The sequence below is a fragment of the Halichoerus grypus genome, chromosome 2 (assembly GCF_964656455.1).
Source record: "Halichoerus grypus chromosome 2, mHalGry1.hap1.1, whole genome shotgun sequence".
Taxonomy (NCBI): domain Eukaryota; kingdom Metazoa; phylum Chordata; class Mammalia; order Carnivora; family Phocidae; genus Halichoerus; species Halichoerus grypus.
The window spans coordinates 11,029,206-11,047,597 of record NC_135713.1 but is presented as its reverse complement, the minus strand read 5'-3'; the positions used below and the strand labels follow the sequence as shown (position 1 = coordinate 11,047,597).

The following is an 18,392-nucleotide window of genomic DNA, read 5'->3' as shown; positions in this document are numbered from 1 at the left end:
TTGTATATATATACCACATCTTCTTTATCCATTCATCTGTTGATGGGCATCTTGGCTCTTTCCACAGTTTGGCTATTGTGGACATTGCTGCTATAAACATCGGGGTGCACGTAGCCTTTCGGGTCCCTACTTTTGTATCTTTGGGGTAAATACCCAGTAGTGCAATTGCTGGATCATATGGTAGCTCTATTTTCAACTTTTTGAGGAACTTCCATACTGTTTTCCAGAGTGGCTGCACCAGCTTGCATTCCCACCAACAGTGTAGGAGGGTTCCCCTTTCTCCGCATCCCCGCCAACATCTGTCATTTCCTGACTTGTTAATTTTAGCCATTCTGACTGGTGTGAGGTGGTATCTCATTGAGGTTTTGATTTGGATTTCCCTGATGCTGAGCGATATTGAACACTTTTTCATGTGTCTGTTGGCCATTTGGATGTCTTCTTTGGAGAAATGTCTGTTCATGTCTTCTGCCCATTTCTTGATTGGATTCTTTGTTCTTTTGGTGTTGAGTTTGATGAGTTCTTTATAGATTTTGGATACTAGCCCTTTATCTGATATGTCATTTGCAAATATCTTCTCCCATTCTGTCAGTTGTCTTTTGGTTTTGTTGACTGTTTCCTTTGCTTTGCAAAAGCTTTTTATCTTGATGAAGTCCCAATAGTTCATTTTTGCCCTTGCTTCCCTTGCCTTTGGCGATGTTTCTAGGAAGAAGTTGCTGCGGCTGAGGTCGAAGAGGTTGCTGCCTGTGTTCTCCTTTAGGATTTTGATGGACTCCTGTCTCACATTGAGGTCTTTCAACCATTTGGAGTCTATTTTTGTGTGTGGTGTAAGGAAATGGTCCAGTTTCATTCTTCTGCATGTGGCTGTCCAATTTTCCCAACACCATTTGTTGAAGAGACTGTCTTTTTTCCATTGGACATTCTTTCCTGCTTTGTCGAAGATTAGTTGACCGTAGAGTTGAGGGTCCATTTCTGGGCTCTCTATTCTGTTCCATTGATCTATGTGTCTGTTTTTGTGCCAGTACCATACTGTCTTGATGATGACAGCTTTGTAGTAGAGCTGGAAGTCTGGAATTGTGATGCCGCCAGCTTTGCTTTTCTTTTTCAACATTCCTCTGGCTATGCGGGGTCTTTTCTGGCTCCATACAAATTTTAGGATTATTTGTTCCATTTCTTTGAAGAAAGTGGATGGTATTTTGATGGGGATTGCATTGAATGTGTAGATTGCTCTAGGTAGGATTGACATCTTCACAATATTTGTTCTTCCAATCCATGAGCATGGAACGTTTTTCCATTTCTTTGTGTCTTCCTCAATTTCTTTCATGAGTATTTTATAGTTTTCTGAGTACAGATCCTTTGCCTCTTTGGTTAGATTTATTCCTAGGTATCTTATGGTTTTGGGTGCAATTGTAAATGGGATCGACTCCTTAATTTCTCTTTCTTCTGACTTGTTGTTGGTGTATAGGAATGCCACTGACTTCTGTGCATTGATTTTATATCCTGCCACTTGACTGAATTCCTGTATGAGTTCTAGCAGTTTTGGGGTGGAGTCTTTGGGATTTTCCACATAAAGTATCATATCATCTGCAAAGAGTGAGAGTTTGACTTCTTCTTTGCCAATTTGGATGCCTTTGATTTCTTTTTGTTGTCTGATTGCTGTGGCTAGGACTTCCAATACTATGTTGAATAGCAGTGGTGATAGTGGACATCCCTGCCGCGTTCCTGACCTTAGGGGGAAAGCTCTCAGTTTTTCCCCATTGAGAATGATATTCGCTGTAGGTTTTTCATAGATGGCTTTTATGATATTGAGGTATGTACCCTCTATCCCTATACTCTGAAGAGTTTTGATCAAGAAAGGATGCTGTACTTTGTCAAATGCTTTTTCTGCATCTATTGAGAGGATCATGTGATTCTTGTTTTTTCTTTTGTTAATGTATTGTATCACGTTGATTGATTTGCGGATGTTGAACCAACCTTGCAGCCCAGGGATAAATCCCACTTGGTCGTGGTGAATAATCCTTTTAATGTACTGTTGGATCCTATTGGCTAGTATTTTGGTGAGAATTTTTGCATCCATGTTCATCAGGGATATTGGTCTGTAATTCTCCTTTTGGATGGGGTCTTTGTCTGGTTTTGGGATCAAGGTAATGCTGGCCTCATAAAATGAGTTTGGAAGTTTTCCTTCCATTTCTATTTTTTGGAACAGTTTCAGAAGGATAGGTATTAATTCTTCTTGAAATGTTTGGTAGAATTCCCCTGGGAAGCCATCTGGCCCTGGGCTTTTGTGTTTTGGGAGATTTTTGATGACTGCTTCTATTTCCTTAGTGGTTATAGGTCTGTTCAGGTGTTCTATTTCTTCCTGGTTCAGTTTTGGTAGTTGATACATCTCTAGGAATGCATCCATTACTTCCAGGTTATCTAATTTGTTGGCATAGAGTTGCTCATAATATGTTCTTATAATTGTTTGTATTTCTTTGGTGTTGGTTGTGATTTCTCCTCTTTCATTCATGATTTTGTTGATTTGGGTCATTTCTCTTTTCTTTTTGATAAGTCTGGCCAGGGGCTTATCAATCTTGTTAATTCTTTCAAAGAACCAGCTCCTAGTCTCGTTGATCTGTTCTACTGTTCTTTTGGTTTCTATTTCATTGATTTCTGCTCTGATCTTTATGATTTCTCTTCTCCTGCTGGGTTTAGGCTTTATTTGCTGTTCTTTCTCCAGCTCCTTTAGGTGTAGGGTTAGGTTGTGTACTTGAGACCTTTCTTGTTTCTTGAGAAAGGCTTGTATTGCTATATACTTTCCTCTTAGGACTGCCTTTGCTGTATCCCAAAGATTTTGAATAGTTGTGTTTTCATTTTCATTGGTTTCCATGAATTTTTTTAATTCTTCTTTAATTTCCTGGTTGACCCATTCATTCTTCAGTAGGATGCTCTTTAGCCTCCATATATTTGAGTTCTTTCTGATTTTCCTCTTGTGATTGAGTTCTAGTTTCAAAGCATTGTGGTCTGAAAATAGGCAGGGGATGATCCCAATCTTCTGGTACCGGTTGAGACCTGATTTATGACCTAGGATGTGATCTATTCTGGAGAATGTTCCATGGGCACTAGAGAAGAATGTGTATTCCATTGCTTTGGGATGGAATGTTCTGAATATGTCTGTGAAGTCCATTTGGTCCAGTGTGTCATTTAAAGTCTTTATTTCCTTGTTGATCTTTTGCTTAGACGATCTGTCCATTTCAGTGAGGGGGGTGTTAAAGTCCCCCACTATTATTGTATTGTTGTCGATGTGTTTCTTTGCTTTTGTTATTAATTGCCTTATATAATTGGCTGCTCCCATGTTAGGGGCATAGATATTTACAATTGTTAGATCTTCTTGTTGGATAGACCCTTTAAGTAGGATATAGTGTCCTTCCTCATCTCTTATTACAGTCTTTGGTTTAAAATCTAATTTGTCTGATATAAGGATTGCCACCCCAGCTTTCTTTTGGTGTCCATTAGCATGGTAAATGGTTTTCCACCCCCTCACTTTCAATCTGGGGGTGTCTTTGGGTCTAAAATGAGTCTCTTGCAGACAGCATATCAGATGGGTCTTGTTTTTTAATCCAATCTGATAGCCTGTGTCTTTTGATTGGGGCATTTAGCCCATTTACATTCAGGGTAACTATTGAAAGATAGGAGTTCAGTGCCATTGTATTGCCTGTAAAGTGACTGTTACTGTATATTGTTTGTGTTCCTTTCTGGTCTATGTTGCTTTTAGGCTCTCTCTTTGCTTAGAGGACCCCTTTCAATATTTGTTGTAGGGCTGGTTTCGTGTTTGCAAATTCCTTTAGTTTTTGTTTGTCCTGGAAGCTTTTTATCTCTCCTTCAATTTTCAATGACAGCCTAGCTGGATATAGTATTCTTGGCTGCATATTTTTCTCATTTAGTGCTCTGAATATGTCCTGCCAGTCCTTTCTGGCCTGCCAGGTCTCTGTGGATAAGTCTGTTGCCAATCTAATGTTTCTACCATTGTAGGTTACATATCTCTTCTCCCGAGCTGCTTTCAGGATTTTCTCTTTGTCTCTGAGACTCGTAAGTTTTACTATTAGATGTCGGGGTGTTGACCTATTTTTAGTGATTTTGAGAGGGGTTCTCTGTGCTTCCTGGATTTTGATGCCTGTTTCCTTCCCCAAATTAGGGAAGTTCTCTGCTATAATTTGCTCCATTATACCTTCTGCACCTCTCTCTCTTTCTTCTTCTTCTGGGATCCCAATTACTCTAATGTTGTTTCGTCTTATGGTATCGTTTATCTCTCGAATTCTGCCCTCGTGATCCAGTAGTTGTTTATCTCTCTTTTTCTCAGCTTCTTTATTTTCCATCATTTGGTCTTCTATCTCACTGATTCTTTCTTCTGCCTCATTTATCCTAGCAGTTAGCGCCCCCATATTTGATTGCACCTCATTAATAGCCTTTTTGATTTCTACTTGGTTCGATTTTAGTTCTTTTACTTCTCCAGAAAGGGTTTCTCTAATAACTTCCATGTTTTTTTCAAGCCCAGCTAGTATCTTTAAAGTGATGATTCTGAACTCTAGATCTGACATCGTACTAATGTCCGTATTGAGTAGGTCCCTGGCAGTCGGTACTACCTCTTGTTCTTTTTGTTGAGGTGATTTTTTCCGTCTTGTCATTTTGTGCAGAGGAGAATAGATTAATGAGAGAACAAAATGCTAGCAGGGTAACAACGTCCCCAGAAAATATACTCTAAACAGATCAGAAAAGACCTGAAGCAGTGGGAAAAGAAAGGGAAAGAGAGAAAAAAGAAAAGGAAAGAAAAAAAGAAAAAAGAAAAAGATAAAGATAAAAACAAACAAAAGCAGAACAAAACAAAACAAAACAAAAACAGAATGTGATCAAATATGATCAGGCTGGATTATAGATCAGTGCCACACACTAGATTTTGGGTGTATTTTGGTCTGTTAAAAGAAAGTCCCTCCCAAAATTTTAAAGAAAGAAAAACTTATATATGTACAAAAATAAGGGTTGATATGATGAAGGGATGGAATATGACTGTAAAGATGGAAATTATAAAAAATTTTAAAAAAGGATTTGATAAGTTGTTTGAAAAAAGAAAGAAGAGGATTAAAAAAAAAAAGAAAGAAAGAAAAAAGGGAGAGAATGTGATCAGGCAGGGGAGTAGAAAAAAACCATACACTAGAGATTTAGAGTATATTTTGATCTGTTAGAAGAAACTATCTCAAGATTTTAAAGAGAGAACAACTTATATATATATGCCAAAAATACGGGTAACTACTATGAAGGGATAGAATATGACTTTAAAAATGAAAAATAAAAATGTTTTTTTTTTTTTTTTTTTTAAAAAGGGATTGATAAGATGTTGGTTGAAAAAGGGAAAAAGAAAAATTCAAAAAAAAGAAAAAAGGAAAAAAGAAAAAAAGACAGTTAAAAAAAATAATTAACTTTGAAAGACTAAAGAATCATGGTAAAAAAGCCATGAATTCTATGTGCAGTGTTCCCCTAGCGGTGGAGTTCTGCCGTTCTCACTGATCGGTAAACTTGGTCTTGGCTGGCTGTTCTCGCTGATCTTCTGGGGGAGGGGCCTGTTGCCATGGTTCCCAAATGTCTTTGCCGGAGGCAAAATTGCCCCGCCCTTGCCGGTCCGGGCTAAGTCATCTGCTCGGGTTTGCTCTCCGGAGCTTTTGTTCCCTGCAAGCTTTCCCTACAGCTTTGGAGGCGGAGAGTGAAAATGGCAGCCTCCCAGTCTCCGCCCCGGAGGAGCCGAGAACTCGGGGTCCCGCTCCTCAGCGAGCCCCCAGAGAAAAGCAGTCAGTCACTCCCGTCTCCCCGGTCTCCGGCCACACTCCGCGCTCACCCGGCCTGTGACCGCGCCTTTCTATCTGGCACCCGACCCCGGGTGGAGTCTCCAAACCCAGCAGATCCCTGCAGTGCGCTCCCGCACCTCTCCTCCCGGGGGAAGAAGGTGAGTCTCCCCGGATCTGCCGCTTGTTGGGTCCCTGCTGGAGGAGCAGTGGCCCGACTGTGCCGCGGATCACGGTCTATGACAACCCCGAGCTGAGAGCCCGCGCCTGGGCTCCGTCTCTGCAGCCGGCTTCCCTGCTCCGATACCTGGGAGCTCTGCCACACTCAGGCACCCCCGGTCTTTCTGTGACCCCGAGGGTCCTGAGACCACACTGTCCCGCGAGGGTTCCACCCCCCACTTCGCCACCAGAGTGACGTCCCTCAGCGGAGCAGACTTCTAAAAGTTCCGATTTTGTGCTCCGCGGCTCTATCACTTGCCAGAAGCGGCTGATGGAGGCCCCTCCCCCGCCGTCTATCCTCCCGAATATCGCCTCGGATTCACTTCTCCGCACGTCCTACCTTCCAAAAAGTGGTCGCTTTTCTGTTCAGAGAGTTGTTGCTCTTCTTTTCTTTGATCTCCTGTTGAGTTTGTAGGTGTTCAGAATGGTTTGATCCCTATCCAGCTGAATTCCTGAGAGGAGACGAAATCCAGGTCTCCTACTCCTCCGCCATCTTGCTCCGCCCCCCTCTTTTTTTTTTTTTTTTTTAATAGAATCTCTTAGGGCTAGTAATCCAAGGAAAACACTTGGGTAAACATTGATCTAATGACAAAGTAATATCAACATGCATATTACAAATATGAACTTAAAAACAGTTGTATTTGAGAAGTGTGTTCAAGTTACCTTCTTACAATTAATTATTATTAATACTAACATTACCAAAAAAGATAGGCTGGAAGTGCTTTTAGTCTTATTTAAAATGGTAACATATGAACAAAGGACTGACACAGTTCAATATTATACAACAGGTAAATTTCAGTGTAGGAACAGAATCCATGAGTTTCTAATCACAAATGCTCCTGATAACAACTAATTAATAAATTAGGGAAATATTGATTGACCATCTCCTATGTGCCAGGTACTGTTTCAGGTGCGTTGAACAAAGCAGACAAAATTCTTGTTCTTATAGAAACTCTTGTCCTTATATTCTAGTTGGGTAATACAGCAAATAACCCATGAACCTTAAAAATAGGTCTAAGTTACATAGTCTATTAGACAGTGATAGGCATATGGAAAAAATAGAGCAGGGCAAAGAGGATAGTGTGTAGGTAGTTTTTGATGATGGTTTACAAACTTAAATAGGTATTTGGGATAGGCCTAATTGAGAGGATGGCATTTGAGTAATTATTTGAAGGGGATGCAAAGTCCCTGAGGCTAGGGACCAGCAAGGAAGACAGTAGGGCAGGACTAGGTAAGGGATGAGAAGAATGATTACAGATGAGATCAGAGAGGTAATGGGGACCAGCCTGGGTAGAACTTTGCAGACTCACATAAGAACTTGTAGGGGGAGACGAACCATGAGAGACTATGGACTCCGGGAAACAAACTGAGGGTTTTAGAGAGGAGGCGGTGGGGGGATGGGTTAGCCTGGTGATGGGTATTAAGGAGGGCACATATTGCACGGAGCACTGGGTGTTATATGCAAACAATGAATCGTGGAACACTACATCAAAAACTAATGATGTACTGTATGGTGACTAACATAATAAAATAAATAAAAATAAAAATATTTTCCTACAAAAACAAAAAGAACTTGTAGCTCTAAATGAGATGGGAAGGCATGCAGCCATGTAAGCAATGGGCTTAATAGTCTGATTTACATTTTGAAAGGATGCCTCTTGCTGCGAAATTGAGCATAGACTGTAGGGGGCATTAGTGGAAGCAGGGAGACAATGGTAGACGATTACAATAATTTGGAGGAGAGTCAGCGATGGTGGGAATGGTGCATATGGTAAGCAGGTCAGATACAGATCTCTTGAATATGGAGCAAACAAGATATCCTGATGGATTGTCTGTGGATGTGAAAGACAGGAGCCACCGTAGAATGGGATGGAGAATGCTGGGGGCGGAGAAGGTTTTGGGGAAGAACAAACTTTCAGTTTTGGACATGCTAAGTTTGAAATGTCTTTTATGTATTCAGTTGGAGATACTAAACAGGCTTTCACCATATATGAGTCTAGACTTTAGGAGTGAGATGTGGGCTGAGATGTGAACTTGGTTTTCTTTGGCATATGCATGATACCTAAAGCTGTGACACTTACATTGATGCTGGTTCCTGACTCCTTATATGCTTTGGGCCTTACATAAAAACTTGGCCTATGATTTCAGCAACGGGCTGAGGCAGACTTCGGGTGACCCCGGCACTTTGGGTGATGAGTATGGTCCATCAGAAGTGCCCAGAGAATCAGGCAGTGCATGGTGCCAGCATACAAAGTTGAATGAATGAGCCTTGTGATGCATAGGCTAAGGCACTGATAACGTGGTTTAGAAAACTCACTTGACCTTAGAACTTTTCTCCCCTTTTGGACTGGGGAAGGGGTGAGAAACTCCTACTCTTAAGTTCTTTTTTTCTCTTCTTCAGCTGTATTTTATTGGATTAGGAATTTACGTTTATGGAGAGATTTCTCATCTATTCTTGTTTTGTTTTGGCCACTTTACCTGCCAGGCTGCTATTGGGGGCCTATAGCTGGACCCTAAATAAAAGCCATCCTTTGGATTAAAAAAACAAGATATTAGAAGTGTGATATTAATCGATCATTTGACCTCCATTTCATTGCAGATGATGCTGGCTGAATATCAGAGAGTGAAGTCAAAAATGCCTCCCACCATAGAGCCACTGATGGCCCCTCATTTGGCTAAAGTGGACGAAGCTCTTCAACCGGGCCTGGCTGCACTGAGCTGGACCTCACTGAACATTGAGATATACTTAAAAAACACTTTTGCAAAGATCAGTAAGACTGTCTGAATGGTTATTATTTCTCATTTTGTAAGGCTGAGTTCTTAACGTCTAACTATAATTTCTTCCAGATACTGTGATATAAATAATGCAATGGGAGTGTTATTCTTAAGCTGTTCTCTAGGGAATTTTACCAAAAGACACGAATTCGTTAATTTCCTGGAAACTAGATATATTCACTATTTAATTTTATCCCCAGAGATAAACTACATTTAAAAATTATACTTAATGTTGGACACTAGACTTTAAATAAGATGGTCAATTTAAAGTTGGAAAACTGTGATCCAGAGATGCTGAGTGACTTCTAATGTGATAGAGATGTAAGCAGAAAGGATGAGTTTAGAACCCAGTTCCCTTGCCTCTAAACCAATAGTCTTTCCAAAATACATCTCCCTGGGAACTAAAACAGGAGGAAATAGGCTAACATTCTAGAAGGAGGTATTTATGAATGGCATAAAAACTTCATGGTGAGAGTTTTCACTACCAAATTGGAACAGGCTACCAAGGTAGACTTTAGTACTACTCTTCCTAGAGAATATTAGCATTAGAATGTTTACACTTGGATGTTTTATTATTACATTAGTTGGAGACAGGAGCTAGTTTCTAAAGAAGTTCTCCTTAGTTCTCTAATTCTGTTTTCTTTTTGTGATTTAAGTGAAAGATCTAAGATGGATGTCAGAAGTCCAAAATGACTCTTAGGGAATTAAAAATCAAGGTATCAGCAGAGGTAGTTCCTTCTGGTAGCTCTGGGGGAGAATCCTTTCCAGAGGCCATTCTACATCCTTTGGGCTCATGGTCCCTCCATCCTCAAAGCTAGCAACATAGTATTCTCAAATCTCTTTCTCTCTGTTTCTTTGCTTTCATGGGCACGTTGTCTTCTGTCTGACTCTGACTCTCCTACCTCCCTCTTACAAGGACCCTTATGGCTATACTGGCCCCACCTAGTGTAGATAATTCCCACCTAGATAATTTAGCACAGTCTCTACATCTCAAGTTCCTTAACTTGATCACATTTGCAAAGCCCCTTTGCCATATCTGGTAGCATTCGAAGGGGATTAGGATGTGGACATCTTGGAGGTGGGGGGCCTGGGTCAGAGATGTCCTTGAAGAACCTTTCAAGAATCAGAAACAGTGAAGAATTATATTGAGCATGCATGCTCACAGAAAAGTGTTGGCTCTCTTTTAGTAGGAAATAAACTTACCAGGCAGAACTTTTTGGTATCTTGGTATTAGCTTAGAAATGATTGAAAACTTTTAGGGCCTTATTCTTTAGGAAGCAAAGGTATTTATTTAAGGGAGTGTTTTATGTCTTTGATACATCATGAGTATATAACATGGACTTCTCTGTATTCAATTTTAACTTCATTCCCCAGACAAAAGTGATATCAGAAAAAAAGAGAATTCACTCTATGGTATCTGTTGAAACTGTATTATCCCTTAGATGGAGCTTTATTAACCATCATTCCTACTTTTGATGTAAAAGTGTTAATTTCCTCTAGAACTGACCTTTCTGTCCATGGAAACTTAGTGCTCAATATTACTTCAGCATAATTCTAAAAAATGTACCTTATGAAAGTAACTGTAAAAGAAAAATCGAGGGAATTTCACTTCAATAATATCTGTAGGGGAGCCTGGCTGGCTCAGTCGGTAGAGCAGGCGACTCTTGGTCTCGGGGTTGTTAAGTTCGAGCCCCACATTGGGTTGGAGATTACTTAAAAATAAAATCTTAAAAAAGAATATCTGCAGGATACCTCCTGTGGAATAGGCTGTTCTCTAGGGAATTTTACCAAAATACATGAATTAGTTAATTTCCTGGAAACTAGATATATTCACTATTTAATTTTATCCCCAGAGATAAACTACATTTAAAAATTATACTTATTGTTGGACACTAGACTTTAAATAAGTAGGAAGCAAGGATGACAAAGAGGATGACAAAGGGGAATTCCAGAAGAAGGAAAGACATGAGTAGGCAGTGTGGTACACATGGCCATGGAAGGAAGCTCAGGGGGTCAGTGCCTGTGCAGGACGAGGGGGCCGCTGGAAATATGTGCAGGTTCCCAGGAAGCCTCCTGGGGCACTGCATTCGAGCCAGCTCTTCAAGTCTGAGTCACAGTGAGGCCGGTGGAGAGAGCGAGAGTGGGAAGCTGGTTAGAGGAAGGACAGTGTGCAGAAACCAAGTGAGAAATAGCCATCTGGATCGACTTTAATCCTGATTTCAGCACTGCAGTTTAGTCATGTGCATTTTTAAAAAAGATTTGTTTATTTAGTTTAGAGAGGGAGAGTGCATGAGAGCAGGGGGGAGGGGCAGAGGGAGAGGGAGAGAGAGAATCTCAAGCAGAGCCTAGCGTGGGGCTTGATCTCATGACCCTGAGATCACCACCTGAGCTGAAACCAAGAGTCGGAGGCTTAACCAACTGCCACTCAGTCCCCCTAGTCGTGTGCTTTTTTTTTTTTTTTTAAACAAAATGCTTAATCTCTTTTATTCACTTTTATTTTTTCCAAAGAGGACCTCGAGTTGCTGCTTGACAGAGTCAACGATCTGATGGAGTTCCGCATCGATGCCATTCTGGAAGAAATGAGCAGCACGCCGCTTTGCCAGCTCCCTGAGGAGGAGCCGCTTACCTGCGCAGACTTCCTCCAAATGACAAAGGTTATTAGGAAATCGATGTGTTTATTAATTTTTTTTTTTTGAGAGAGCGAGAGGTGGGGGAGGGGCAGAGGGAGAGGGAGAGAGAATCTTGAGCAGGCTGCACGCCCAGCGCGGAGCCGTGACCCCAGCCAAAATCAAGAGTCGGAAGCTTAACCAACTGAGCCACCTCTCCCTCTCCCTCTGCCCCTCCCCCCTGCTCTCATGCACTTTAAAAGGTGAAAGATTTATACGATCTGAAGAGAAACCAGAGTATTCTCATGCACTTTATTAAAATAATTAATAAAGGGCGTTTTTTGAAGCATAAATTACATTTTTTTTTCCTGTCTGTGATTGGTCTGTGATTGATGTGATCAAATGCAGAGACTTCTGACAGTAATTTGAAACTGAAGAGGAACGTATCCAAGGAATCACCTAGACATGAAGAACAGGTCATTTCTTTTCAGATCAGCAGAAGGGAAATTGCCATGGGACACATTTCTCATTTTTTCCCTATTTTTTGAAGAATTAAGCTATTTTGTTGAAAAGTTTCCAATAAGCTAGTGCTAATTAACAAAACATTTGTTTTCAATAGCTGTGGGACAGAATTTCTTCTTTAAGCATTTCCGGAGAGCACCACTTCCCAAACTGGTGTTCTGTGGTACATGGTCCCGGAGCCACTGGAGGAAACCAGGAAAGCTGGGTCTGTGTTCAAAGTGATCAGGGTAAAGGCTGGTTCCTCCTTTCCCCTTGCAGAGTCTTTACACATTTACATGTTAAAATAAAGGCCGTCAGAAGGTCTCTTGGGAAAGAGCCCATTTGGCTTTCTTTGACCCATTTTTCTCAAACTTCTTTTGCAAAAGGAGTACTTTCTTCCCTATGCTGGGATTAAGATCCTAGAAACAGTGCTCCCTCCATGAAGCAGCCTTTTGGGAATGTCATTTTAGCATCATGATTTGTAGTGTTCCTGGTTGGCATCCTGAGTATAAGAATTCATCAGGGTTGATTTTAATATGGTATGTCAGCAGTCCCCAAGACCATCTCCACTCGAAGGATGATTTATGAGAATGGTAGATTAAGATTTAAGATAACATTTAATCTTAGATTTAATCTTTAAGATAATCTTTAAGATAACATTTAATCTTAAGATATAAGATTTGTAAGAAGGACTCCTGGAACTCAGCATCTGGTTGCACTGAGGACTGAGATTTACTACAGGGACGTAGTAAAGATACTCAGACCCTAAGGGAGAAGAGGCGGGAGTTTGGAGGAATGCATGTGTAGGCTTCCTTATGCTCTCTCGCTCTCATGAGGGGCCACACAGAGCTCACTCTCTTCCCAGCAACAAAAATGCAGCAACGTGTTTGCAACATTTCTGTCCAGGGAAGCCCATGGGAAACTCAGTGCTTGAGGTTTTTAATGGGTCTGGCCACACACATAGGCACCCTCTGCCTAGCATGGACCCAAATTCCAGATAGCCAGAAGGAAGACAGGTTTGCAGCATTAGCCACACTGTTTACACAGGCTGTGTAGGCAGAGTGAACCAGTCCTATCGGCTGGGGAGCTGTGGGAACCTTCCTGACATTCAGGCCCCCAGACACCAGCCAGAGACCAACCTGGCATGCACAATTGCAGTCTCAGGCCTGTCCTGTTAACCCTTTCCTGCATATGCGGTTATCTTTGGTTTACATTAAATTACTGTTAGGTAATCAAAATTAAATGTCTACATTTTAGAAATTCCTGTTTCCTCCTTTATTCAGACTCACGAACTGTGTCTAGACCCCAAATTCCCCCAGGCCCCCTGCTCATTTGTCATGATCTTGCCCTCTGGGCAAATCACTTGGCTCCATGGTTTTAATATTACCCCTCTTCTTAGGATTGTTTTATAAAAATGTTTCTTTTAAATGTAAGCTCAAGTTTTAGAATATTTTTAAAAATGAAAAAAATAGTATTTTTACCAGTTAGACTGCCATTGTTATAATTTTTGTGTATTGCCTACTTGTATGCCTTTTAATAAGGTTGCGAATGGTGTTTTTCTCTCCCACTTAACATTTTCTCAAGAAATATTTTTCATGTTGTTATGTGGCTTTCATGGTCACCTTTTTAATTATGCCTTCAGAATATTTTATTGAGTTTATGTACCTTAATTTACTTACTTGTTCCTTGTTGCTGGACATTTGGATGGTTCCCAAATTTGCCAAGAGCTGCAGTGAATATATTTATATGTATCATGTTTTTCCCCTCTAGGAGTATTTCCTTCTTCAAAGTAAAATCATTGCATCAAAGGATGTGGCTTCATTTAATAGCTCTTAATATTTGTAGCCAAATTGCTTTTCAAAAGGATGGCACCAACTTACAATGCCATCAGCAACGTGACAGTACCAATTTCACTATCTTCCAACAGGTGCTGTTTTATCGTAATTGTAATAAATTATAATAAAGATTTTATAATGAGGTATATAATAAAACAAATTTATTATAAATAAAATATAGTAAATTTATTGTAATTTATAATCAGAAATTCTAATTTATTAATTTTCATTTAAGTAGCAAAATCATAGAACCTAATTTTAGTTTGCCTTTTGATTACCAAAATCAGTGATTACCGATTAAGTGAATGCTTTCCCTTGAATTTGTTTACCTTTTATAATTCATTTATTCTTCAACAATTTTTCTGGTGCTTCTATGCAAACCACTGCTTGGGGATACAGCTGTGAGCAAAACAGATGAAATCCCTGCCTTCATGGAGCCCTTTTCAAGTGCAGGATACAGAAGAGCAAACAAACAAAAAAGCCAATAAATCAACAACAAGTTAGGTGGTGATAAGCTCAATGGAGAAAAATTAAAAGGGTAATGAAGAAAAGGAGTATCTGACAGAGAGTTGTGATTTATGTTGATGGACAGGGATGACTTCTGTGATTACATTTGAGCAGAGGAAGTGAAGGAGCAAGCCATGTGAATAACTTTGGGGAAGAGAACTCCAGGCAAAAGGAACAGTAAGTGCAAAGGCCCTGAGGCAGAAATTTGTTATGGTAGTTTGATGAAAAGGAAGATGTTGCACTGAAGTTTATCTAGTATGTTCTTATGCTGAGGGGGAAGGAGAAAGGGAATGGCTAGTAAGCATAGTATCTGGGGAAGCAGGGGAATCTGTGATTTAGAACTCAGGTTACATGATTATTCTTAAACAGAAGGGAGAATACTGCATTCACTGAAAAAGGAGGAAAAGGGGTTGATGATGGAGGCCACTTTGTCTTCTGGGTGAGGGCATGCGGTCAGGGAGTTGAGTGAGTCCCTGTGTCATTTGCTTTGTGCTATAGAAATCAAGGTCATTAGCTGAATAAGTGGAAGAGGATGGTGTAAAGATTTGAGGACACAAGGATCTGAGGATACAGCTGTTATGAGCACAGTAGAAGAGTCTCAAGATGAGTAATGGTGGGGCTTGGAAAGGGGCTGGAGACTGTGCCCGGCCAACAGAGTCTATTACTGCATGGGCTTATTGGCCAACCAGGTGGTAACTCACTGACTGCCTATATCATCTGTTTCTCTCTCCATCCATCCATCCATCCATCCATCCATCCATCCATCCATCCATTATCTGTCTGTCTCTACAGAATCGAACCCAGTGCCCCAATCATATTAGTTTATATTTGTTAAATCTCATTCTTGAGAAACGTGGAATCTCACGAGAGGGGAGAGGAATCTCTGAAATGAATTAGGGGCTGACTCTGGCTTGTTGCCAAAGGTGAGGAGGAGAGAAGGAAGGCTGGCTAGAGCAGATTGATGTGAGATAAAGGATACTCCGTGGCAAGAGAGTCTCCTGGGAAACTTTCAGAGGTATTCTCCCCCCACTGTTGGAGAAGTAAGTGTAATTTCAGTCTGCCTGTGCTGCTCCAGTTGGTTCCCTATCTTTAATGAGTTCTTTTACGGATGCCTGGCCCTGGTTCATGTGAGGGCGTGGCCAAGCATCGTTGGAGGCCAAAATCCCCATCTAGACGCTGAATCTATGGCATTACTACTGTTACTGATGTGGTCTCAAGAGCTAGACAAACAAATATGAACTGTGTTAATTGTTTTTTTTTTTTTTTTGATAGGACCTTTGTATAAAGGGTGCTCAGATACTAAATTTTAAGAGCTCATTAGTGGAGGAAGCAGTGAATGAGCTAATAAATATGCTGCTGGATGTGGAAGTTCTATCCAAAGAAGAAAGTGACAAAGTGTCTAATATGAATAGTGCTGATTCAAAAAACAAAAGTTTGGGTAAGAGATGGAGTCATGGAAGGGTCTTATTTTTCTAGGACATTACTGAAAACTAAAATTTCATTTCTACATAGTGATTGGTTTCACACTTCTGTAAACACTCTCCCAATTTTATAAGGACATTTATAAATCTGAAATTATGATTCTGAGCATATTGTCACTTATCCCATTATTTTTTGTTAAACTGTATATGCATGTACCTTATCAGTAGAGTAGGATGGATGATAGGTTGGAATTCCCACTGGAATTCCCTGCCTATACTAAAGCAAACCTTTTGTAGGAGAGATGAGGACACTGAGAGGCAGGGAAGGAAAGTGATTCTCCCAAGGCCTTATGGCTATTGATGGAAGAGAGAGCATTAGAACCCAGGTCCCTGAGGTCTGGTCTTGCATTTACAGCCATAGCTCCTGTCTCTCCTCCTATTTCCTCACACCAAGGAGGAGAGGACTCCATCGGCCCACCCGGTGCCCCAATTTCTTCTTCCTATTCTTTGATGGACTCGCTTTCTAGGAAATCTGACGTTTAAGTATTATTCAACTTGCATGTAATTATCTTAATTTTCTTCTCTTTAATTGCAGTAGATGGTTCTCTCTTTCTCCATCTCTCTCAATCTTCTCATCTTGTAACAGCAAAGAGAGAAGAAGGAAAGTCTGACACCTTGACATCATCCCTTAAGGCCCCGGCAGGCCTCCTGCCTTTGGCAACTATCCTGAAAAAGAAGGAGACTGAGGTGTTAGAGGAGGAAGCCTGTGGGTTGCTGTCCTATTTCAACCACCAAAACATGGATGCGCTTCTGAAAGTTACAAGGAACACACTAGAGGCCATCCGCAGGCGTATTCATTCCTCCAACACGATGAACTTCCGGGGTAATAATTCCACACAGTTTACCTACTGGCAGCCCAGCCATGTTCGCTGCTTGTGTGTGTATTCCTGTTATTTTTAAATAATTTTAAAAATCCACCATTTATTGAGAGCCTCCTTGTAAGTTTATACTTTATGAACTTTGATTATCCCAACAGTTCTATGAAGTAGATCTTATTAGTCCATACTCTCCAAAGCAGAACATTTCTTTACTATTTTTGTGTCAATTTAGTACTTTCCAGCCAGTTTGTTCATTCTTAATACAATCATCTTCTCTTCAGCACAATTCAGAAATGGGTGTTGCATTTCCCAGATGAGCCACAAAAATCCATCAAATCTAGAGACATTTTGAAACTAAATTTTATATTAAAAATGAAAATACATTATTAATTAAAATTGCAAAACGATAGGGTAATAAACCCGATTGATTTTGAATATTGGCATTTAAGGGGAAGCATCTCTAATACTTAATTAAAAGCAGATGAATAAAAGTGGATACATTGAAGGAATTTTTGATTGGCAGCATGAAACAGAGTGATAGGGCTTTTATTTAACACAGGGATATTATTAGAATTTATCAAGCATTGGTTGATATGCTGAATATTAAATCACATGTCTTTCCCAACTTTATATATTACAGATATTTCCAACTATATAAAGTTACACACACACACACATCCACATTTATGTATTTATGCCTTATACCGATACTTATACCTATATGCAACTTTAAAAGCCCCTTGGATATAAATGATGAGTTACACTTTATCTCTTCTCCATTCTTTAACTGCTCCCAGTTTGAATTATATGCACTGTGGTAGAAAAGGCATATGTTTTATGTGAAATTCCAAACTGGTTATTTGTTTCTGACTTTGGCTAATTCTGACAGCTCTTCTTGTTCTTCATGCCTCGCTTCCTTATTCTACATTTAACTAATTTATTAGCTTGCTGGTGTGTGGACAGCATCATTTTCAGTATTTTAGATCACAGTTCACATTATTAAGCCAGATTCCACATAGTGGGTGGCCTTTTATGGAGTAGATTATATCAGCAGAAAATGTGTCGGGTTCCACTGAACTGCTGTTACATTGAGCAAAATGAGTTACTCTGTAGTTTTCATTCATCCCCCAAATATTTGTCTGATAATGTAGTTCCTATGTATTGTTCTAGGTGCTTTAATTTTCCTGGCTTAAAAGGAAATAAACCCCATTTTAAATTAAAAAAAAAATAGTAAGGCTTCCCTCTTTTGTGTTAACTCAGACAGTAAGAGTACATCTAGGCTGAAGCAGAACAGCCTGCCCATTTTCCGGGCCGACATCACTCTGGCCATTCCCAACATCACCATGGTCCCTGCCCTGGAGGACATACAACAGACGCTGAACAAAGCCGTGGAGTGCATCGTCAGTGTCACCAAGGGGGTTCGACTGTGGAGCAGTGAGCTGCTGTCCAAGGTGGGTGTGGGATGAGGGCATCATTTTATATGGAAGCTGCTTCTTTTATGGATGGGACCGAGCTGAAAAATATCCTTTTACTTTGTAGAAAAAGATGCAGGAGAGAAAAATGGCTGCTTCGCAGAATAACGAAGACAGTGATTCTGATGTTGAAATGGGAGGAAACGAATCTCACGGTGAATGTTCCTTTGGTTTTTTTGAACCATTCATTGAAAACCAGCATTGAGGGAGCTCAAATGGATTTTTTTCCCCTCCATGCAAGTCTTAAATCAGTGTTGATTGGAATATTAATCTACTAGCCAATTTTAAGTTGATATACTATAAAAATCCATGTATTTTAATGACTCCATTATAAATCATGTATCTTTAGTGTATATGTCACAGATGGG

The 18,392-nt window shown here is 40.3% G+C and overlaps 1 protein-coding gene across 1 annotated transcript in view; it reads left to right on the top strand.

Annotated features, from left to right (window-relative positions):
* The window catches only part of DNAH5 (dynein axonemal heavy chain 5), a 216,419-nt gene that overhangs the window by 31,329 nt on the left and 166,698 nt on the right, over window positions 1–18,392 (top strand). The window contains exons 16-21 of the mRNA XM_078066500.1: window positions 8,629–8,800; window positions 11,313–11,458; window positions 15,526–15,691; window positions 16,321–16,557; window positions 17,813–18,003; window positions 18,092–18,179. Of these exons, the coding sequence (XP_077922626.1) occupies window positions 8,629–8,800; window positions 11,313–11,458; window positions 15,526–15,691; window positions 16,321–16,557; window positions 17,813–18,003; window positions 18,092–18,179 (1,000 nt within the window). The remainder of the gene's footprint in view (window positions 1–8,628; window positions 8,801–11,312; window positions 11,459–15,525; window positions 15,692–16,320; window positions 16,558–17,812; window positions 18,004–18,091; window positions 18,180–18,392) is intronic.